The sequence below is a fragment of the Neopsephotus bourkii genome, unplaced genomic scaffold (genome assembly GCF_033783945.1).
Source record: "Neopsephotus bourkii isolate Nb327-2 ecotype Australia unplaced genomic scaffold, CSIRO-AGI_Nbou_v1 NB_1655, whole genome shotgun sequence".
Classification (NCBI taxonomy): domain Eukaryota; kingdom Metazoa; phylum Chordata; class Aves; order Psittaciformes; family Psittacidae; genus Neopsephotus; species Neopsephotus bourkii.
Genome location: NW_026902129.1, coordinates 3,832,784 through 3,857,054, shown reverse-complemented (window position 1 = coordinate 3,857,054; position 24,271 = coordinate 3,832,784). Strand labels below are relative to the sequence as shown.

General features: G+C 42.0%; 1 protein-coding gene across 7 annotated transcripts in view; it reads left to right on the top strand.

The window, feature by feature from the left end:
• The window catches only part of TPK1 (thiamin pyrophosphokinase 1), a 286,829-nt gene extending 263,367 nt beyond the window's left edge, over positions 1 to 23,462 (top strand). For 6 of the 7 annotated variants that reach the window (XM_061375019.1, XM_061375018.1, XM_061375015.1 and 3 more), the window contains one exon: positions 23,187 to 23,462. In XM_061375019.1, coding sequence (XP_061231003.1) covers positions 23,187 to 23,305 — 119 coding nt within the window. In that variant the 3' untranslated portion in view covers positions 23,306 to 23,462. The remainder of the gene's footprint in view (positions 1 to 23,186) is intronic. The other variant, XR_009728727.1, reaches the window with a different exon arrangement.
• The last annotated feature ends 809 nt before the right edge of the window (positions 23,463 to 24,271 follow it).

Genomic DNA, 24,271 nt, shown 5'->3' with positions numbered 1-24,271 from the left:
TGTGTTACACTGGGCCCCGTTCTAATTTTGTCATCACTTAGAGCATCTAATATCATGCTGCTTTGAAGTCTTTGTGCAATCTACAGAGCTAACAACGCATGAGGCAGATTGTTATGAAAGACATCAGGAATGGCAAATGATTTGGAAAGCTGAAACTCTTTCTAGACCAGGGCTGTCTCCACGTGATTTGGGCAAGCTCCCTTCTTGCTTCACTACCCACAGGTGGCGAGTAGCTCAGAAAACTCAGGCTGTTGTTTTGGTAAGGGAGAAGACACTTCTTGGTGTGGGGAAGAAAGTGTAAGAGGGACGAATATAGTAACTGGGTGAAGGAGGAGCCTGGCCATGCAGGAGACAAGGGGGAGAAGACCGAAGGCTAGGTCTGAGTGGGAAGAGGAATGGTCAGAGCGCCTCAGGGGCACCACAGTAGCATGGCATCTATGCCAGGAAGCGAGAGAGAGGGTTAGAAACAGCATGCCCATGAAATGAAGCAGTATGCATTTGAGCATAAATAACATTGGTATTTGCCCTTCAGTAAGTGTGTGTTGCTGGCATAGATTTAGAATATGCTTCATTTTCTACTAGCAGTGTTGTAAGAAGAGTGTAAAGCCCATTCTTGCTCTTCAGGGGTGTTGAGGTGACCTGGCATGTACTGCAGGTGTCCTGTCAGCCCCAGGTGCTGAGGGACAGCATGGAGCTTAATGTTCAGCCCTGCCCTCTTCAGGGCTCAGGCTGCTGCAGGGGTGAGGTGAAGCATCACCATTCTTTCTTACCTTTGTCACCTCAGAACTGGTCCTTGCTCTGCAGCATCCTCAGTGGAGGACCTCAGCACCTGAGGACACAGCCTGCCTCAGCAGATGTGCTGCCCTGGGCTGGGTGGAAGAAAACCCGTGTGTCTCATAAAAGTAGACATGAACCAACATCACTTCTGTGTACATAGAAAGCGTTCAAGATTTTAAAGTCAGATATCTGTGGATCAACCTTGGTTCTGCATAGATACTTTGTAATCTCTGCTAAGCTTATAAATTCCCTTTCCCTAATGGTAAAAAGCTTATACTAAGTGTACTGGACTATATACTTATCATGGGTCCAGGGCTTACTGCTAGATTTTCCAGTCAAGGTACTTGTATAGAAAATGTATTTTAAGTCACTTATAGAGACTTCTATAATTTTGATTATAGTCTTTCTCCTTCTCAAATCACCCCATGGACTCACTGATGGCAGTTGAAGTACCTGGCTTTACAGACTCAGGCTTGCAAGCCAGAGCTTCCATAAAATTTTGTTAAACACCTTTTATGAATTGGTGCTTCTGCAAAAAGCAGAGAACAGGAGTGTGATGGGGAAGTTTTATTAGCCTTGCTTTAGGATGAGCTGCACTTAGAGCTTTGGCGCACATCATTAATGCAGTCAGCCCAAATTCATTGCAGAACTGTCATACCTCTCCTTATGTGTTTAATATACTGTATGTATGTTTGTGTGATAAGGACACATGTTGATGGATGTAATGACAGTGCACATCTGTAGGCATATGTACACTACTTCATGATCATAACAGAAAAATTAAGGTAATTGATGATGATTTTTGTCTTTAAATAGTTACCCTGGCTTCTAATCCTGTGATCACAAGAATAAAAGCAAGGGTGTTGGGCGTGTATAACAGCCATTCCTACTACCAAACTACAGTGATCTGAACATAAAAGGAAGAGCCTTAATAACAGAGTAAATTTACACCCTTATCTGTGCTTGACAAAATTCTGGCCATAATTTGATTTGACCATATATACAATATATGTTTTCATTTAAGTAATAATGACTGAGGCACAGAGCATTCCCTCAAAATTAATGGCTGGCTGAAAAATTTTATAGTCCAAATGCAGCCAAGGGCCGTTAATCCCAACTGGTCAATTCTCCATGAAATGCTTTATGTCAGGGGTCATTTGTTACATCCCCCTCCCTCCCACCCACCAATAAAGAAGTAAAACTAAACATTACTTTCCTCCTATGGCATCACTGAGCCTTGAAGCAGCCACCGGAAGCCCCTGGTAGAAAGTGTTGGTGTTGCTGCTGTAGCAATGAAGGTTTCTTACTGGATGAGTGATGGAGAACCTTTCATGAATGGTCTTTCACTGTCATATTACTTTACATTTGTTAGTGAATGGAGCTCTACAGTTTGCTTCTTGGAGCTGACAGGGAGCTGAAAAGGCTGCTGCTTCCCTTGCCACTAGAAAACTTGTCACATTAGGAAGGTGGAGGGAGTTTGTATTCCACATACATCACAAATCTATCTTACCTATCATGGCTGCCACTCTTTTAGGATCTTATATTTCTTCTCTTGTATTTAGTGACCAGTATTAAATACTTGAAACTCTAGTTTATTTTCTCTTGATATTTCATTCATTGTTGGTTAAAATTTGTACACGCGAGGCTTTGTTGGGGCTCAGTGATACTGTTTCATACTGGAGGGATAAGGTATGTGTAGAAGAGAATAATTAAGAGATTAATGACATAACAGAAAAACAACTGGAACAAGCTGTCAAGAATTCTTCAGAATGAGGTGAAAACAGTTTCCTTTGCAAAGCGTGACGAAAATCACATCCATATATCATTATATGTGGCAAATCTGTCACCAGGATCTGTCACACAGCACTTCTCCGCCTAGCAAACCACATCCACCTTACTGAGGAAATAAACTCTAATGACAAGGGATGACAACTCAGGGTAGGGGGGAGCGACAAAAATGCCATCCTTCTCTTGGGCTGAGGACTGGCTCAGCTCTACCTTAAAGCGTACCTCTGTCAGTCTTTCCCTGTCCCTCCCAGTGTATACTGGGGCTGGTGAGCTCACCTGCCCACACAAGTCCTTGTGTCACTGCTTTTCAGGAAAGGGAAAGAAAAGCAGTCAGTCACTGCCCACTCAGCCTGATCAACCTTTAGAGATGTATGTTGCAGGCTGTAACTATTTATCTGCTGTACTGTAAGAAGGCTCCTTAGATGGCAGCCTTGGAAGCTAGAGACTGGAATTTCAGCCTGCTGCTTGGAAAAAGAAAACTGGGCTTTCATTCTCCCATTCATGAATGGAAAACAAGCCTTTCCATTGTAAAAAAAAAATGACTTAAAATTGGGAAACAGTCATTGTAAATACAAAACTGAACTTATGTTATTATTCTGTTTAAGCACTAGAGGTCAAGGGGTTGACTCTGTATGGCGTGAAGCTGTAAAAAGCCTATTTTTTCAATTTCAAGTCGAACAAGATTTTCAGGATATCCCAAACCATATAAGTACACAGAAGGAATACTGCAGCTAGGTGTCTTGTGGCTGTCCCTGGAAACTGGCCTTAAGGAACACAGTTTAAGAATATCAGGTGATGCAAAGGGTGAAAAGCAAGGCATGCTTGACTTCATTTCTTTAAGCAAAGGGACTTGGATTGCTTGTTCTGCATCCCTTATGCAATATATTCATAGCACTAATCTAAAACATGAAACCAAGTAAAAGTGGATTTAATTCCATATTATTTTATTCCGATGAATTATTTTTCAAGTGTTCATTGTGCAAGTTGTGACTGGGGCTACAGTCTTGCAAACAGTTTCAAACAAGTTCTCCCTCTGGGCAGTGGGACCACTCATACGCATGGCTTTGCCTATAGCTGCTGGTATTTGCAGGGTCATAGCTAGTTTTCCTAAGATTTTAGAATCCCAGCCTGGTTTGGGTTGGAAGGGACCTTAAAGCTCATCCAGTTCCAAGTCCCTGCCAAGGGCAGGGATACTTTCCACTAGAGCAGGTTGCTCCAAGCCCTGTCCAACGTGGCCTTGAACACTGCCAGGGATGGGGCAGCCACAGCTTCTCTGGGCACCCTGTGCCAGGGCCTCAGCACCCTCACAGGGAAGGATTTCTTCCTAATGTCTCATCTCAATCTCCCCTCTGTCAGTTTAAAGCCATTCCCCTTGTCCTGTCCCTGCAGACCCTTGTAAAAAGTCCCTCTCCAGATTGCTTGTAGGTCCCCTTTAGCTATTGGAGGGCTGTTAGAAGCTCTCCCCTGGGACTTCTCCATGCTTCATCTTTAAAGCAAATCACTTCTAATAAAAGCTTGCTAGGAACACCACCTCCCAGACTGCATTTGCGATCTGTTGTGTTAATTATGAATTTTAATTATTTTTCTTCTAATATTTACTACTGAATTTAATTTTGATTTTGGGTTTGTTTGGGTTTTTTTATCACTTACACATCCTAAATTTTAGGGGCTCACTAAAACGTGTCACATCATTATAACCCATATTATGAATTATTCACAGTAATTACTGAGTTGTTACAGACTTCATTGTGAAATTTAAAGGACGAGAAAATCTGGTGGTGATACTGTTTTACTCCTTGGATGTTCTTAAAATAAGTCAGAGTCAACAGATTGCAAAACTATGCAATTACAGTTATTAAAATGCACATTTTTGGCAGGAAGCCACTGTAGCCTCCTATGTTCACAGCTGTCTATTTACAGGAAAACTGCCCTGCGCAGCCTGTGGTAGCTTCTTTGAGCTATTACAGCTGATGGGGTCAGTGCAGGGGCCTCTCTAAGGATTAGATTCAGTAACTTTTCACCTTCTAAGCCATAAGCTTCACTTGAAATCATTCCTGTAGGCAGGAGGGATTGACAGTAGAGCATCGTTTGTTCCCTGTTGTGCTGATGAGAAGTTCAGGGTGCTTCTCTGGAGACTGCGTGTGCTGTACCTACTTCTACACAGATGGTTCCTTGGATTAGAGTGTGGACCACTTGGCTGGTGGGTGTAGCCACGTACATTTTGAATTACACTCTTGAGGTTAGTGTAATATGCACTTTCCCCAGTCAGAACTGGCTTTCATCATTGCTGCCTTCACAGTTCTCTGAGAGCAGAGCGTACTGGAGTATTAACAAAGCGGCGGATGCTTTGTTTTACTGAAGAAGAAAGCCCTGTTATCCCCACCCTATCCCACATTATGTCACTGGGTGCCCCAATAGTTTTTTCTTTCTCTGCTTAGTGACTTGGTAACAAAAATTATGACCTACTTAGTGTTAAAAAATCCCAAAGCTTTGGTGCTCAACATGTTGTGTGCAGATACTCAACACCACTGCTGGCAGACAAAAACCATTTTGTCTATGGTTTAGCATCCAGGTAGGACCAATATGCGGCAGCTCTTTGTGTCTTTAGTATGGACTTCTATCATTCATTTGTGCAGCTTTTCCCAGAGGAAGTTCTTTCTCCTCCATGAAGTTGTGAGATTTGCACAAGCCATGCAAGGGAGAGGGAGGGTTCTGTAAACTAAAGGTGTGTAGCATCTAAATGGCAAGAAACAGCACAAGGAGCAAATCATCCCTGCTGTGAAACTGGGGTGATGTTCCCAGAGTGTGGAGTGGCAGAATTTCACATAGGCTATGATAAAGTATAATGAAAGAGTCTCCCCTTTTAAAGCTCTGAATGTCTGATGCTGTTGGGGGGATTGCTGGCTCTGTGAAGCAGATGTCACTAATATAAATGAGGGTCTGTAAATCTCCTAAAGGATGAGTGACATTTAGGGATTCAAGACTGAAATAAATGAGAAATCACAGAATCGGGGACTGGTTTGGTTTGGAAAGGACCTTAAGATCATCCAATTCCAACCCCCTGCCATGGGCAGGGACACGTTACATTAGACCATGTCACCCAAGGCTCTGTCCAACCTGACCTTGAACACTGCCAGGGATGGGGCATTTACCACTTCTTTGGTTAGTATTATATTGTCCTATTATATATGGGACTAACTTGTAATACATTAATTTATTCCTCATATAAGTAACTTTTTTCTCAGTCAGATCCAGTATGTGTTGTCCCAAAAAACTCAGCATGTTGGAACCAGGGAAATGTGATGGGGGAGAGAAGAGCAGCAGCACCAGTGTGGGTCTTGCAGCACAGGATGCTCAAGGAGATGTAGGGAGAGGCTGATGTTACTGCATTGGCGTTGGTCAGTACAGAGTTAACAGCAGCTTTGGACATCACTCCTTAGGATTAAATCGAGGAGGAAGGAGGCAAGCTTGCTTAGTATGCAGCAGGCCTCTGTCTGGGTGCTCTTCCCCATGTTCTCTCAAAATAATCTATTACCAGATCTCAAGAGAAAAATTACCCCAGTCTAAAGATTAATAGAGCAGCATGTGGATGTTTCCAGTGATGTGTATGAACCTCAGGTTTTTTTGTCGCTCTATGCACCGAGGTGTCCTTTATCAGTAGGTCTCTAGATCTTAAAAACTAGGCTGATTATTGAAGAGGGCAGCAGGTAATTTAGGGCACACTGTGTTTTCTTATGACAGAGGCTTTGCTGTGAAGTGCAGTAATTTATGCAGATAAATTGTGGCCATCAGAATGTCTAGTTTGCTTCATAGGGTGAATTTCTAAACATACATCTCTAGTTAGTAGGAAAGGGATATTTGAGAGATAGGCAGGAAGGTAACTCCTGCATGTACCAGTTCTTGAAAAGTAGCACAGGACTTGTTCCTATAATAGGCTCGTTGTCACTAGGGTCAGATCAACCCAATTTTGGTTTAGTGTAATAATTAAAAGAACTTAGAGTAAGTTCAGGTGAGATATAAGGAAGAAGTTCTTTGCTGTGAGGGTGATGAAGCACTGGAACAGGTTGCCCAGGGAAGTGGTAAGTGCTCCATCCCTGGCAGTGTTGAAGGCCAGGTTAGACAGAGCCTTGGGTGACATTGTCTAGTGTGAGGCGTCCCTGCCCATGGCAGAGGGTTGGTACTGGATGATTTTAAGGTCCTTTCCAACCCAAACCATTTTATGATTCTGTGACCAAGATGCAGTGAAAATGGAGGAGATCAGACAGTGTCAAGACTGAGTAGTTTTTGAATGCTGGATCTTTCTTGGCAATGGTGTTTTGGTTCTGGAGTTCTGTGTGCATGCCAAAATGTAAAGCCAGCTTGGCTCAGGCAAGGCATGTAAAAGCTGCCTTCCTTTAATCAAGAGACAAGAAAAAATGTAAGGAAAACTGCTTTGGGAAGAAAAAAGAGTTTTCATGCCATGTTGTCATTGACATGTCTTACTATCACTAAAGTTATAAAGAAACGTTATTTTAAAAGGAGAAGGACTTTGCTAAGATAAGTTTTGTCTTGTTTTGCTTGCTTTTAAAATCAAGAATTAAAGGCACTGGTGGGTCTAGATGTCATTGTAAGAGCTTACAAATTCCTTTGTCCTTCTTCCATCATATTATATGGGCAGAGGTTTTAAAAGGAATCCTTTGGACTTCAGCACAACACAGGTTGGGTACTGAGGTTTCTACAACATATCTATTGATATGTTGTGTGGACATAGCTTAAGCACATGATTTAGTACCTCTCTAACTGCAGCCTGCAGAAGAGAACAGCAAATTAGAGCAACTAGGTAAGGTCCAAATCAGGTCTGAATTTACTCTAAAGATGAGTGTGCATACGTCTTGGAATTGCAGTTGTCCCTGAAGTGAATATACTCAGCTTGAACATTGGTACTGTTTGAACCCAGTCTCCCTAAGGAATGAAAAAGAGATCTATCATTTGTTTTCAAAGCAGGAAAGATACTCAAGAGTTTGACCCATCATGACACATCTTGATTTGTAGATCTGTTGGAGAGATGACCCTGGATTAGAGCCTTCTATAAAGTGTGAGAGGTTTGAGTTCCAGGATTTTCAGAGGGGCATACACTAAAATTAGTCTCATTAGTAATAAAGGGGTTTTGAGGGGACAGTTTAGTGTTTCAGACCATCATGATTCCTTGTTAAAATACTGCTGTTAATGCTACATCAAACTGAGTGTGCTGTGGTGTGTGGTCTGATAGCAGTACATGTAGAAGATCAGCATTTAATAGAAATGTGGTTCCTGTTCTTTAAGGAAAGGTTTTTTGTGTTGACAGACAACTGCTGTGCATGTCATTTCCTAACCTTGTCTCCTACAGCTTGGTTGTACAGAGCTGCATGCACAGAAACAGAAGGAAAACTGCAGCATAACCTGTTTACTAATGATGGTTGTTCCTTTAGGCTGAATGCAAGTGTGGCATGTTCTTATGAGATGCTTATAAAACTTCCCAAACAGCAGCAGTGAGCAGTGGTTTCCAGCATGTCTCCTGGAGCTCTGGAAATGGGTATTTTACTCGGCACTAAGAATAAGAGCCAGATCAGATTTGTTTAAGTAAGCTCTTTCCTCTTTGATATATATTTTACTGTCTCGGTTTTGCTACAAAGTGTCTTCAAGTTGGTATAATTTCCCCATGCCTGTGTCCTGACCACTTTGCTTGATTTCTTATTCATAGGGATGCATTGATAATGAGTTTGGAAAAAGTGGTGCTTGAATACTAACCAGCTCTCTCAGACCCCAGTACCTTCTAGAGCCCTAATCCATTGGATTCCTCCAAGTGGGTCCTGGAAGAGACCAAAGTTAGCTCTCCTGAAGTCCAGGGTTGTATTCCTACTTATTGCCCTGTTTCCTCCATGCCATATCCTGAACTCCACCACATATCATGGTCACTGCAGCCAGGGCTGCCCCAAACCTTCACATCCCCAACCAGTCCTTCTGTCTTTGTTAGCACAAGATCCAGCAGCACACCTCTCCTCATTGGCTCCTCCAAGCACTTACCATTAGTTATCACCAGCACTTTGTGGGAACCTCCTGGACTGTGTGTGCTGTGTTGTCTTTCCAGCAGGTATCAGGGTAGTTGAAGTTCCCCAAGAGAACCAGGGCCACGGTCCACTTAGTTGGTTTTAGTAATGATTATCAGTAGTAGTAGTATTAGTGTTATTAAAACCAGTAACTCCTATCTGCCACCACACGTGCTGTGGTAATGGGAAATTTTGCTATTTTCTCCTTCTCCCTTCTGCTCCTTTGTGAAATACCCCGACTTAACTGATTTTTCTTCTCCTCTTCCCCCCAGCTGTCAATCACTGTCACATTACTTTGTATCCTATGCATCAAGAGCAGCAGCTTTTTCCAAGAAGTAAACCAATTCCAAAGCTGCCTTCCCAGAGGCTACACAGATTGTGCAGGCTGGAGGAGCTCAGGAAAGAGCAAACTGGACAGTAACAAAGGCTCCCCGAGCTGCTTCTGCCTGCCAATCTCTCATGCATGTACTCACACAGAGCTATATATAGGGCATGCCTCCAGGGCTAGCAATGTTTCTATCAGCTCAGCAAGCAGACCTCCTCTCCAAACCATTAATCACGGTAGGGAGGAGGGAAACGGCTCATTACGCTACATCAATGATATTGTCCATTCTGTCTCCTACAAATTACGGGAGTTGTCTCAGTGTTGCATTCGGCGTTCCATGACTTTTTGAAGTCCACGATCCAAGAGAGGGAACAAAACTTTTTAACAGAAGTGTTTACCTGTGGGCAACAGAGGTTAGCCAGCAAACTGCATTTAGTGAGTTGAGAGTGCTACAAGGCAAGCTTTCCAAAGGATGTTATTTTCTACAGTTAAATCTTTGTTAGTGTTCCTTCCCTTGCCCACAGTGATGGATTTGAGGGACTTTTTCTGTTCTGCAACATTGTTTTCAAGCCCCTCAGTCCATTTCTAGTGTAGTTTGTGTGACATCTGTAAGACATCCTTTATGGCTGACTGACTTCAGGTATATTTGAGTAAGAGCTTCTTGCAGTATTCTGGCCTTTCTTAAAGGTCCTGTGCTTTGCTGGAGAGAATCCTATGACTATTTACAGATACCCTTTCAAAGCAGCATGCAGAGATTTATCCGCCTGGCTGCCAGTGATGTTATATGTCATATAACTACATTTTGCTCACAGCTTTTAGGCTTGACACTTTATTGCTCTCTTTTCTGCTTAACGTACCTGTAAATGAGCCCTGTACTTCAGAATCTCTTATCATCCAGTTTTCACTCTCGCACATGACATGACAAACCTCTTGCCATGTACTGACCTCATTGCTGCAGGGCTCATCTACACCAGTCATCAGTACAAGGCTCTCCAGCTCTTCCTGGGAATGTTGTTTTATTTGGTCTGTTCTAAACCCACCCTGAAGTAAGGTTTAAAGCTCTTATCAGACTTCCTTCCTTCCTGGCTGATTTTGAGGATCAGTACAAAGTGCTTCCTTTGGTCTTATGATATCTAACTTGTAGTGGACATGCATATGGTACTGTTTTGATGGGCTTAAAACAAGCCTGTTTCTAGAAAGCAGTGCTGTCTCTTCCATAACAGATACATTTTTTGATAGGTGACCATGCCTTAAGTTACAAAACAGTTATAATAGTTCAGTGATCACCATGCCTGATATTGGGTCCAAAGCGTGCTTAAGCCATCTCTAGATTTAGGGATTACCTCTGAGACGCACTGGCCTCTTCCATATCACTGGATGTCTTTGTAGTGATATGTAACAATGTACTCTGAAAGTTATGATACTAGGAGGAAAATGTGTCTATATCCACATCTCAAAAGAGGTGAAATAGAGTTGTAGGTCTTGCTTGCTTTGAGACTTATGCATCTGGTTAATTATGGAAAGTGTCTACTCCTATTGGAACATCCCAGGATTAATCTTCAGCTGTCTCGATATATTCTTGGGTAGTTCTGCTTTCTCTGTAAGCACACAGACATCAAAGACTTTTTTATTTGAGTGTTATAGACCATTTAGGATAGTAGAGCATCAAGCAATTCAAATGAAAGGATTATAGTTGCAACAGTTGCTTTGGTCTGCTGTAGATGGCAGAAAGCTTTTACAGGGCAATTTTTTTTCATCTTTATACTTTGAAGAAATATGTGAACTTAAGAGACACTTCAGCTGCTGTCATTGTTTCCAGAACTAGCAAACCTTTAGTGTAATGTCCCCAGTCCCTGCCCTGCCTTTAATCCTGACCCATAAGCTCTCAGTCAGCTCCTCATCCATCCCCAGGCAGAGATCTGAGCACTCCAGCTGGTCATTGACATAGAGGGAGACACCCTCTTCTCATCTCCTCTTCCTGTCCTTCTTAAAGAGCCTGTGTTCCTCCATTCCAACCCTCCAGTCATATTTTAATAGTAATATTTAGCAAAGTTTGCTTTTCCTCTGGGATAATTTTGCTTTCAGTGCATTTTTTCCTATTTGTGAAATGAAGTATTTCACATCTGGTGATTTTAAACCATGGGTCAGACAGTGTCTGTGAAATTCTGCTAGGTATCGTGTATGACATGCGTCTGCTTGTAGGTCCCTGCAAGCATGTCTTGGAGAAGAGCAAAGGGTTTGGCCTTTGTAAGTGCCAATCACAAGCATTTTATGTTTTTTTAGATCTCCTTGTAATGTGTGCAGGGCATTTGGCAAACTGAGGAGTTCTCCTGGGTAATGTGGACTGGGAGACAATTGCTGACATAGTCAGGAAAGAGATATGGCTTGGTATGGGAGAGGGGCAGTTGTGAGAGGAGGTGAAGAGGAGCAGTTGAGAGGGGAGTTCATGAGGAGATAGGAGAGGGGATTGAGGGAAGATGTTGAGGGGAGACAAAGGGTGGCCATCAGGGGTGAGGGGAAATCATGAGGGGAGATCATGAGAGGAGAGCAGCCATGGGCTGTGATGGGTGGCCATGATGGGAGATCTTGAGGGGAGATATTGAGGTGTGGCTGAGAGGGGTAGGGGTGGCAGCTGTACAGACTAGGCCATTATGTGGGGTAGGTGACTGTGAGTTGAGATCATGAGGTGAGATCAGTTTGCCCTTAGTGACATGGTTTAATGGTGGGCTTGGCAGTCCTGGGGTAATGGTTGGACTTAGAGGTCATTGCTAACCTAGTTGATTCTATGGTTCTATGTTGTGAAGTGTCTATAAAACAAGATTGGAAAAGTTAAGTACACCAAATGGCCAGGATGGGAAAAGCAATGTCAAATAAGAGCCAGTCATATTTAATAAGTCTGATTTTCAGTTCCACGTAGACTTCAAAAAGGTGGCTTCCTCAGCTGTTGATGGGGATATTTCTCTGCAGTACCCTCAGACACTGGTAATTAGTGAGGAATGACAGATGTTTGAAGATGTATCTCATCTGAAGATTCCAGGTGAGATAAGGAACATCCCAGGCTGTAAATCAGCTTTACTTCATGGAAGTTTCCCATAGCATAAAAAGGAGGCTGTTTGAGGATGAATTTCTTTCCTTGGCAATTGCAGCCATCATGATCTTTCAAAACCCCAAGTGCTAGAAATTCACTGGTGTTGGCAGAAGTAGACAAGCTGCAATGTAGTTGGCTTAATCTTTGATTTTACATTGGACCACTGGATTTGTAATTCCTTTTCCTTCCCACTTCTCGCAGCATGTTGGGGTGGTTTATTGGTAGGTTAAAAGCCAATGTCAAGTCCTGCACACAGTAAAACTGAGAGCCTGCTGACATGCATCACTGTGCCACAGCATGACTGTTGCAATCCATCTTGACCAATGTGTTTGAAAGTTGAACTACAGGTAATCAATTGCACTCTTAAAACTTTAATGTCTCTGACTGTGCCATGTAGCACTACATTAATTTAGCAGTGCTTTCGGCCTCTGTGTTTGAGGGTCAGGAGCTTACAGAACCTGGCCTGGGCAGTGCCTGATGTGGCACTCCATGATTAATGCAGAAGCCTTTAATTTCACTCAGCCCAGAAAGCGTGGTATAACCCTGCTAAAGCAGTATTCCCCAGAGAAGAAGCAGGAGGAAACATCTCCCAAACCACTGAATCCTTAACAATCACAGGGCCTGGAAGTGCATGACATGTTTCTGAATGTAGAGAATGAATCACTAGCCAGTTAGCTAAAGGGGAGCAGGGGGCTGTGAGAAGGCTTTTCAAAGGTCAGGAGGAGGAAGCACACCAACACAGAGCATTGCTCCTATTGGAAATCATTGCTCAGAATCAATTGGACTTTTACAAAGTGCACAAGTAGCACAAAGATGCTCAGTAGCTGGTTTTCCACTCCAGTAATGTCTTTGACAGTCAGTGAGACTTAGGGCTTGTCTTTAATGATGAGTTTCCCTTTTTTTCATTTTGGGGACAAACATTATATTTGGAAGCTGTTTGTATTCAGCAACAGTGACAATGCTGAGTCTGGTATCCAAAAAAAGACTGTAAAAGCAAACAGACAAGAACTTTGAATGAGCCATATGCACTGATTTCCTGTACATAGCAGACACCATTCCCATGTCGTTACTGAGGAAAGTGCTCTCATGGTGAGTGAAGTGGAAGAAGCAGGTATTCCTAGTTCAAGTAGGCTTTGCTGTGTCCTGAGAGTCATTTTTGTTGGAAATAGTGGGCTGTTTGGAAAAAATCCTTTCTTTTTCAGAGGACATAGAAAGCCATCTAATCCAGTTGAGTGACTCTGAACTAAAGCCAGTGTGGTTTGCAGTCTCCTGTTGCATTTCATAGAATCATAGAATGTTTTGGGTTGGGAAGGACCAATAAAATCATCCAGTTCCAACCCCCTACCACAGGTACACCTTCCGCTAGACCAGGTTGCTCAAGTCTTTGTCCTTGAACACTGCCATGGTGGAACATTTACCACTTCCCTGGGCAAACTGCCAGTGTCTCACCACCCTCACAGTAAACAGCTTCTTCCTTATATCTAACCTGAACTTCCCCTGTTTAAACCCATCACCCCTTATCCTACTGCTACAGTCGCTGATGAAGAGTCCCTCCCCAGCATCCTTGTAGGCTCCCTTCAGACATGCTCTGTCTCCGGTTGCAGCAGATAAACTTGGCTGGATTCCTGCGAGTGAGTTTGGAGGAGCTGCAGCTGCATGAATGTCAACAAATGTTTTAAGTTTAATGTGCAAGTTTGAAGATAAATGGAATAGAATTAATAAGCATCAGTAATGGCTTTATAATTGAAATAGTATACACATTAGAGGTACATAGGGTGTTAGTAATCATATTAATTATTTGTTAACAGAAAGACAAAGTAATAAAATTAAAAATCAAAAAGCTTAGTTGTTCACATGCAGATCTAGGGGGACATTTTGCAACAGAAATAATTGCTTTTGCTTCGTCCTCAGGGTGATATTATCTGTGTCTAATTGTTTTTCCTGAAAGAAAGCAGAGTAGTCTAAAATTCGAAGTCGTGCACAGCAATTGTAGAGGTGAAAATAACCACAGTTGAGAAACCTCTCACAGCATCCCACCCCAGCACAGTGGAAGGAAGCAGTGCTGCTGGGAAGAGGTAAAGAGAAATGGAATTACTTTTCTATTAGAAATATAATAGACTTCATTAGTTAGTCACCTGTGCTGAGAATAGATCAGCTGTCAGGGAGAGCAAGCAGATGAACATGTACCTTGTGAGCTGTCAGGAGCGGATCAGTGTGGGGTATTCAAATAATAATTACCTGCTTCCAGAGAAATGTTTTAGACAAAAGCACAGCTGCTTTACTGATGATGCCTTTTGTGCACAAAGAGGAATATTGGAGTTTGTTCTTTTCATTTTTCCGTGTAAATGTAATGTCATATTTCCATAAAACTCTTTCAGGAAATGGTGCCGTTCACTATTAAAGCTTTCAGAGGAAAATTATTTGTTAGGGATTTAATTTGGTCTAAGTAGGTTAGTTGTAATAAAGTGTAGCTTTATTACAAAATAAAGCTACAAAACAGTAGCTAAGAGGGGCTGCTGCTTACATTCAGGACTGGCGATGCCTTTGCCCTCTGCAAGCCACCGTGCAGCCAGCTATCCTGGGGTTCAGTGTGGCACAGCACACAGAAGGTACCCTGACCAGTGCTGAGAGGTGGAGGCAACTGTTCACTTCCTGATGGTCAGAGGAACTCATTGAGCACCAGGTGCACTATTCTGGCACAGTTTAATAATCTGTCTGGTCTGGCAACTTGATTCACATGAGGTCTGGGAGGAATACACTCTGCAACTGGTGGTCCAGAGCATTCATGGCATGTACATGGCTCCTGGGGCCATCCAGCAGCCTGAATGGAGCAGCCATGGGTCAGTTTTGGTTGGGGCTGGACTTGGGGAGGAAGGGTTTAGATCTGCAAGATGCTGAACTCCTCCCAGATCTACTTTGACCTTCACTATTTCTAACTTTGAATGTTGCGTACAGTCATCTTTCTTCTGCCACAGATACTGATTCCAGCCCATTACCATTCAGCTGCTCTGCTTCCTGTCCCTACAGAACACAGCAGAAGCTGGAGTTAAGGACTGAGCCTTTACAGAGCTTTGTCAAATTATATTTAATTTAATGTTGGCACCGGAGCCTGGTGACAGAGCAACTTGTGCAGCAGAACAGGCCTCTGGATATGGAGCTGAGCTAGTGCTGGCAGCAGTGATAAGGAGGAGAAGTAAGCCTGCTTAAATTTGGTTTTCAGTGCTGGCTAGGGACTGGCTTTAGATGAACTCCCTTAGGATAATCATATCCTCACCACAGAGAAAGGAAGCAGAGCAGTGCTCAATTTGATGGCAGACTTGACACTGGGGACTCTTCTTACGCACTGATAGGCAGTAGAAGAGGTTGTCTGAGACCATTGTGCAGTGTTTATGGTAGTGCTGCTGTTCTCCATGCAGCAGATGAAAGAGATCCCCTGGGTGATTTAACCCAAGCAGTGTACGTATTTACTGAGAAAATATCCATATGTTTCCTGAGAAAATATCCATACACCCATATTTTAGCTACAGGCCTGGTTTGGATGTTACAGGGATAATCGTCATATCTGCACGTTCTTGCAAAGGATGGGGAAGAACGGCACCACACTGAAGCTGGGAGACTTGTATTATGCATGTGTTTTAAAAATCTCTTTTCCTGCCTCCTCATGTGAATTTATGAATATAATGTGTGACAGGATATATGAGGATGCCAAAGAATAGAAGAGAAAGATAATTAGCTATGTGTTCTGGTTAACTAATGTCACACTTAAAAACCCACTGAAGGACAGACAGGTTTCTGTGAGAGGGTGCTTTTTCATCTTTAGATGAAGTCCTGGGAAATGAGTATAGCTAGAGGCAAGATGTTGATCAAGTTCCATCCTGGTTCTGGTTGTGTTGGAAAGCTTTCTGGTGCCAAGCTGTTGGAAGCTTGAGTACATGGATGTAGTCTACTAGCCCTGAGATTTGGGTCAGGAAAAGATTACCTCTCCTTCCTCTTCCCCTATCTCTCTTCCCTATCTCCAGCAGCTAAATCAATGAAGAACATAGGGGGAATTTCACTCCTTTCTGCAGCACTGTGCGTGGTCATTTGCTAGGATCACTTGGATTTTGGTAGATTTCACCATTAGATGTATCATATCAACTTGGCAGTGAGGAAGCTTTCAAAATAGCAAATATTTTTAGGTTCTCTATACCATCGTGTCAAACCAGAGCTTACAACTGAAATGCCAAGATAGGCCACCATTTTTTTTTTAGCTATTCTTGGGTTCCAGTGTTCTACCAGAGTGTTGTTCTCAGCTTTGTGTGACTAAGCAGTGCCTCTAACACAAGGCAGCATAACAGGATGATGTGCACTATGAGGTGTCCGATGGATAAGCTTGGAACTAAGTTCATTAACTGATGCATCTTAGCATTATTCTTGCCCCTTTTTCCTCATGAGAACAGCATTCTTCATCTCACACGAAGGGGAGGCAGACCAAAATAGCAACGAGTTATTTTGCCTGGATTATATGCAAGATCTCTACAGTAGTAACTGTCAAACTGAAGCTGTATGTTATTTCAGGAACTGTTTCTTCAGTGCTGTAACGCTGTTATTCATAGTACCTGTCACTTGTACAGCCCTTTAGAGTTGTAGGTAGTTTGATGAACATTATAGAAACTTACTGGAAAGCATCAAAAATTAAGCAAACACTGCTTCTTACTGGCTAAACTAACTTAGCCTGGCTTTGCCTTTAGCTTAGCACAACAATCGCCCTAGGCCAACCAGTTCCCTGACTTACTTTATACTTACATTTTTGGTAAATCACTCTACTATTGTAGTATTGGTACAGTTTTATCATATCTAGGCTAGAAAGGCACTACTGAAAACAGGTTATTATATCTATACCATATATTATACATCATATATATAAAATATATAGTATATAATAGTATGCATATAGTTTCTGCGATAGGCTTTCTAGGTCACTTGAAGATGAGAGGCTAAAGTGATTTTGAACAAACACTGGAGCACATCTTCTTAGTAGTGTTCAAATGCAGCTAATAGCCATAGAAACTTCGTGCAGTTAATGACTGTTGTTGATTCTGGTGAGGCAGTAGTAGCTGCAGAGACATTTGCGTAGGAAGCACTCCATTTCCTAGCATCATTTTTATCAGCTTATCCTTTTATATTACTGCCAAGCAGGTGATGTGGCAGGAGGAGTTTGAGCTGTTCTTACAGTACCACCGTGATTATAAAGCTGGGGAAAAAAAAATGCGTGCTGGAAATAAATGTGCACACTCCTGCCATCCATTTGCATTGCTGAAGGCTCACCCACATGGGTGGTTTCTCTCCAGGGGAGAACACACAGTTCTGTTAACATATTTTTCTCACTTTCTAAATTAAATTGTTAAGCATTGGCAGCCAGTGCTTTTGTTGTCGCCTTCTGAATTCCCTGTGGTGTAGAGCCCCTGCCCAGCATCTTTGCCACTATCTGAACCTGTGGAATAACACCCTGGGCCTGCCTGCTGGGCCCCCTTCACCCCAGATGCTCTTGATGCTTTCGGGAGTCCGCTCATACAAATCCACTGGGATTACACAGCGTTGTTCTGTGCTACAAAACACCAGGTGCCAAAACTTACTGTAGTTATAAATATTGCCTAATGCAATTTCTGCTTCTCCAAAACTCCCCCTGGCCCTGAGGAGATCTGTCCCCTCACAGCTGACCCTGCAAACCCTCATGGTACTTTTGTGTTGTATCAGTATTGAAAACAGTTTGTGTTTTATTGTACATCACTGTTACTTGCAACTTCAGGCTTTGGAGCTCCCACTACACAGAGACCAAGGACCCAATTTTTCCTCCGTATGCTTCAGCATACATCAAGATTAACTCCAGTGAAGTCAGTCTAACCGCAAGTGTAAAACTAGGAGGAAGGAAAGGAAAATCAGTCTATAAACTATTTGGGTTTTATTTTTAAACAGCAAAATTAATGCTGCTGTTCTGCAGACACAGGGTGACCTGCAGAGTACTAGCTCATACCTTACTAATGCATCTCCATTTAAATGCAGATTTTTGCTCCCAATACAGAGCATCAGGGGAATTCTGGCCAGATCAGCTGTGTTAAGAGTACCAAATGACAGTTCAGTATTTCACTTGCACTTGTGTTTCAACGTATTCATCTTAATTTTCTATCATTTTGATGCAGCATTTGCCTGGGGGGTGGGGGAGAGAGGATTACATTCGCTATAATATGGCTCTTAATTAATAATTAATTATGTTAATATTGCAAACATCCATGCCCCCAGTGGCAGTTTGCTTGTATTCCTGTACCTATTTCTATTTTCAGTGGTGGGATTCAGCAAGGTATGACTACATATTTCAGACAGCAATTGAGAGAGGCAGTTGAGAAAAGGAAGCGTAGGACAGCTGTGGCGGTATCTGTATGGGACATGCTTACTGTGACAGTGTTTTTTCTCAGTCATTTGTGGCAACAGTAGCAAGACCCTGACTTGTTGGTGAAATCCCGTGAAGTAGGGACACTTATATGCTTTACAGTCAAGGGTTTTCCAAAAGGCTTCCATTTGCTTACATGTCTTCATGTAACAGACATGAGGTGTGACTGTTCAGCCATTCTCACACCAAAATGATTTCCTTTGATACTCCTTGGTAAGGAAGGACTTGCACCTACCGTAACTACTAGATACAGCAGTTAAGAGCCTCCCTCTCAGCTGTCCAAATTGTACTGTGGTTTTGGTATAGATGTAACCAGAGAGCCTCCTGTTCAGTTAAGCCTTTCAAATTAATAACATCATTTGCTTTTGCCATATGATACGTTTAAGAAGATTTTCCTCTGTATGTGCCTCCCTCAAGCCCTGCTTAACTGCAGCGCATAAAACGTACATGAGGTCTTGATATAAGCTCTCTTCTGCTGGACTTCCAAGTATCCTAAATAGTACAATGAAGTAATAATGTCTGTAAGTCTCCCACCTCATGAATACAGCTATTGAGAGGAATAACTTGATATTGAGAGACGGTGTTTTTGCAGCACCTAACATGATGAGACCCAATCTAGTTCTAATTAGTCCACACTATGTCTTAGTTTCCAGGCTGAAAGCCTGCAGTACAGTGGTGAACACATTGCATGCAAGGCTTGGGTCTCCTTTTTAGTACTGTCAACTGAAAACGAAAACTCCCAACCGTGGTAGAGGTATAAATATGGTAAGAGTTTCTAAAAAACATTTTTAAATTTGGGCTTTTTGATTTGATTTTTCTTATATAGCTCAGTTACTCAGGGGGTGAACGTTGGTAACGTTTCCAAATGTTCTGGCAACCATAAGCTTGATCAATTAGAATTGTGTATTAAAAAAACTATCAGAAGACAAGTAATAAAATATTGGAAATAGGCAGTTTTAGGGTTAATGAAACATCCTTTGTCACACAAATTGTCAGCAAAAGGGATGTGTAGGAAATAATGATGTTTGTGATTATGCTCCTTTGGGAAGCTCACCTACGAGCCTCAACCTCAGATTTCTTCTCTAAGTTATTTCCAACATCTCAAACCCTGACAGATGCAACCACCTGCTAAACAAAACAAAACCTGCTAGAAAAACATTGCTCCACTGCCACATCAAAATAAGCCCTGCCCACAACCATGTTCAGGTCTGAATGTGTGGTATGTTGCAATCCATCAGACAGAAATGAGACTCATTACTAATAAGAACATACAGCAAGTCTTAAAAAGCTGACTTACAGTTTTGGTTGGTTGCTTTGGTTTGTGTGGTGGTGTTTATTTGGTTGGTGATTATTTTTTTTTCTCCAAAAGGCAGGAATAGCATTTGCTTTTAGTTCACAAGTTCAGAGTTGTCAGAGGTCAAAACCACACTATAGAACTACAACTTAGCTACCTTCTCCTGTAACCACTCTTTGACACCCGTGGCTTTCCTTGAGGGCAGGGCCCCCTGGCCTCAGTGCCACCAAGACATGCTGACTTTATGGATGGAGAGTAAAGAACGAGTATAGTTACACCGGAAGATGCTGTGTATTTCTCTCAACAGTCCATTATCAGTAAACACACTTTGACTGGATCAGGTATGAACTGATAAAACTTCCAGGCTTTGACCTTGTAAACATTATGTCATAATGCATGATGCAGCGGGAGTCTTCCTAGAAGCAGTAGGTATGTACATTTTCTTAGTTCCTTTAATGGCTTAAACCTGTTTTTTCACATTAATTTCTGTTCATGGATTGAATAGAAAGTTTGTATTTTTAGTGATCCTAGTTGAAAGGCTGACATGGTCTAGTGTGAGGCGTCCCTCCCCATGGCAGGGGGGGTTAGAACTGAATGATCTTAAGGTCCTCTCCAACCCAAACCATGCCATGATTCTATGAAATGTTGGCTGGTTGTGAAACCAAGTACTTGGAGTTACTCCATTTGAGCCACGTGAATCAGCAGTACTTTTATAGGTCCTGCATTTTTTCACTTCAGCATTTCAAACGGTGATTCTTGCACAGAAGAATCTGGTAGAAAAAGATAAAAGGCTCCATCTAGTGGGCAAGGACTTTTTATCTAAAGCAAAAAACAAAACAGGCCTCTCATTTTCACTTAATATTATGCATGAAGAAATACTGCTTTAGAGTTTTGTTTCATTAAGCTGCCATGTTGTTCTTAATTCTTGCCTTCTGCAGAGCCATTATTTCATAGGCAAAGACGAAACATTAAGAGTTATTCTGACAGTCTTGAGCAAGAAGCAATAAATGATACTAAATGAGTGGGTTTACACAGGAGAGTATCCACAAAGCACTTCCTCCCCCACTCCCGCTTTCAAATTTCAATATATAGTAACCAAAACCGGATAATTTGTGTGTCAACAAATACTGTAAACTATTTAACCTTCTTTCCTACTTAAAACTGACTGTAAGTAGTTTGTAAGACATTCATAACTTGGCTGTAACATGGGATTTTGGTACTGTTTTTACACTAGAAACTCTGCCTATGTGTTACCTCACCTTTATTAAGTTACCTGCAAAGGGTGAGATCTGGGTTCTCTGGCAACTCAGTCCATTGCATCAGCTTCTGGCTAGGCATCACCCCACTGGCCTCTACAGGCTCTTACAAAGGCAAACATAACTTATTTGTCCTGGCATTTGTCTGAGAGCCTGCCCAGCACTCTTGCATGTACAAAATCATCCTAATAGAAGCTAGTGCCTTTATTTCAGGTCTGTTTCATCGATCTAGTTAGTACAGTACTTTGTTGTTGTTAGCTTTTGGGGGGGAGGTTCTCTCCTTTTTGCTGAACCTCTGCACTGCATTGCAGTTAATGCTCCAAACTCCCGAGAGATTCAAATGGTAGGGCTCTTCATTTTAAAGCAGTAGAACTCGGGTGTTAATCTCTCATTCTAACCAAACACAGCTTGCAGTCTTCAGTTCTTTTCAGGCTAAAAACATGAGACAGGAAGAAGCAGCAGCAGGCAGAGATATGGCAGAAGAGACACTGAACCACATTGTGTGTCCTGCCTTTTGTCAGACTCTCATTTTCAAGCCATAGAACCTAGCAAGTTCAATTCCTCCTGTGCAGCTTCCAGCAATGGGTAGACAGCTGCTGTTGTAAACTTGCAGAAAGTTTACTATAGCCCATGTTCACATGCACCTCTTTGTCTCCTTTGCATATTACAGAATAGAGCTTAGTATGATGTTTTACACACCTCTTGATCACAGGGAGATCCTCACTTGCAGTGGGGCCACATGATAGCAAAGCCAGAAGATTCCTCCTTCAGTATTAATGCATGATTTGGCAATTCTGACAGGCCACACAGACTTGCTGATGGGCCTGAACAGTTCTCCCCAGCTACAGCTCTCCTTGTATCCTCCATGGAAATGTAGCTCTGGCACCAGTGAGTAAGACCTGTCATTTGGCTTTACAAACTAAAACAAAGAATAGTTTCTGGGCTCCTTCTCTGAACCACTGTATGAGCAAGGACTGATACAGAACTGACTAGACTTAAAAGTGCCTTTAGGGAAGTTGATATGTTTGTAAGTTTGGGGGTGATTCGGAGAAAACTCCAGGAACAAACTTGCCAACAAAGCTTGTATCTTTGGTCTCAGCTTGTAGGAAGTCTGTGTAACCCTTAAAACATGTCAGCTAAACTGAGACAGAATGGTGGTTTAGAACTTCACAGATATTTCAAAACTGTCATTGTAACTGCACTGTTACATGGGTTAAGCTCTCCTAAAATTGACATCAGCTATTTGTCAGAGTGAACCCAGGACCAGGTTTGGGTCTATCTAATGCACAGGGACACCTACCTCCCTAGGTATGCAGAAGATGCAACTCATTTACTTTGAAGCAAAAGTTGTTGAATAGTACCACTTGTTAAATAATTACCAACTAAAGATGGCCTACAGGAGAGAGACTTCTTCGCAGGGCCTGCAGTGACAGGACAAGGGGCAATGGCTTTAAACTGACAGAGGAGAGATTCACAGTAGGTATTAGGAAGAAGTTCTTCATTATGAGGGTGGTAAGACACAGGGTGCCCAGAGAAGCTGTGGCTGCCCCATCCCTGGCAGTGTTCAAGGCCAGGTTGGATGGGGCTTGGAGCAAACTGCTCTAGTGGAAGGTGTCCCTACTCATGGCAGGGATATTAGAACTGGATGAGCTTTAAGGTCCCTTCCAGCCCAAAGCATTGTGTGATTATATGATTAACTACTGGCCTCTGCTGTAGAACTGTTTTCATTTTAAGAGATTACAGGCTTGCTGCTGGGCCAAAATTAATTCCATGTTTGGAACTACAGTAAGATCTTCTGTTTTGTTTTACTTTAAATACCTTGTCTAGCACTGTTACTTCAGCTGATGCTAATGGAATACAGATTTCCAGATGTGAAATTTTGGGGGACATTCAACAATCTGCTCCTGTAATAAATAATCTGCTGTGAACTCAAAATGCTAATTGGGGGATTAAGTATTAATTTATTCCCTCTACAGGTCATCGGATAGTCTCATAAAAGCCTTCTAATTAATATTTATCATAGCTATTTTAGATGTTGTTTATCTGGGTTAGATTTACTCAGCTGCTTTTTCCTTCTTTGCAGGAGCAGCAGCCTTTACAACAATAAATCTCTATCAATGCATTTGTTTCAAGAGTACCACTCACTCTCTCCCTTATTTCGCATAGCTAACCAGATGCTGCAGTTTGGAACACTCGTCAGTACTTCCAACACTTATGACGACTCCGGGATTGTAACCATTGAGACGGACAAGCCTTTGCTGTGGACAATGTCTATCAAAATATAGGATCAGCTACCTTTTCTGATCTGATTCAATTCAAATTACTACAGAATTTCACTGAATTAAGACAGTAAAGCTGTGCCAGAAGATATAAGCAGGCACTGATTTTTATGTACTAAATGAAAAAGAGATCTGAAATAAAAGTCATTTGAGATCAAATCAACATCAGTAGCAGCAACTGAGTACTTCATTCTGGTACCTAACACTACTTAATCTGAAGGCACAAGTTGCTACCCAAAACAATCACAAACAGAAGTGGATGTAAAGGCACTGCTGCTGCTTATCAGGTTAGTTCAGACTCTTTTTACAAAGTATTTTATTACATTGCTGACTTTTTCCCCTTCTGCCAAAAGGAAATACAGTACACAGTGCACACAGTATAACTATATTAAAAGGTGATAGCACTAAAGGTAGTTAATCTCATTTTCTCTGTCCTGATTTGTAACATATGTAGGTGCTGGTGATGATTTTTTAAGGAGATCAATAATTGAACTTTCTACTTACGAAGCAACTTTGTGTACTGAAGAAATCACTTTTACTGTAATACCAATATCAGATTTCCAAGTATTAAGTGCTTCTAAAGTCTGTAATAGAAGTAGCATTGTAACTTCTGCAAATACCAAATGCTTACAGTAAGCTTTCTTCAATCTGAGGAGGAAGAGCATCACATCTACCACAGGTTTTGCACACTTAAGTTTTCAAAATCAAAATATTCAACCATTTTATAACAGAAACTTCCAGTACAACAAATGCAGATCTCTTTATAATTCTATCTGCAGTTGTCTCACAGAACCATTATCCAAAAAGGGGCCTACCCAATACTGTAAGCAAGTTGATTCGCTTAAGGACTGCTTAGTATCTCTGGTGACTAAACTAACCTCAAACTGTACATCTTAGTAACCACCTAAGTTTAGCTGTCTGAATTACACAAGTTCTTTATTTGATGGAACATTTTCCCCCTGTAAAGTATAT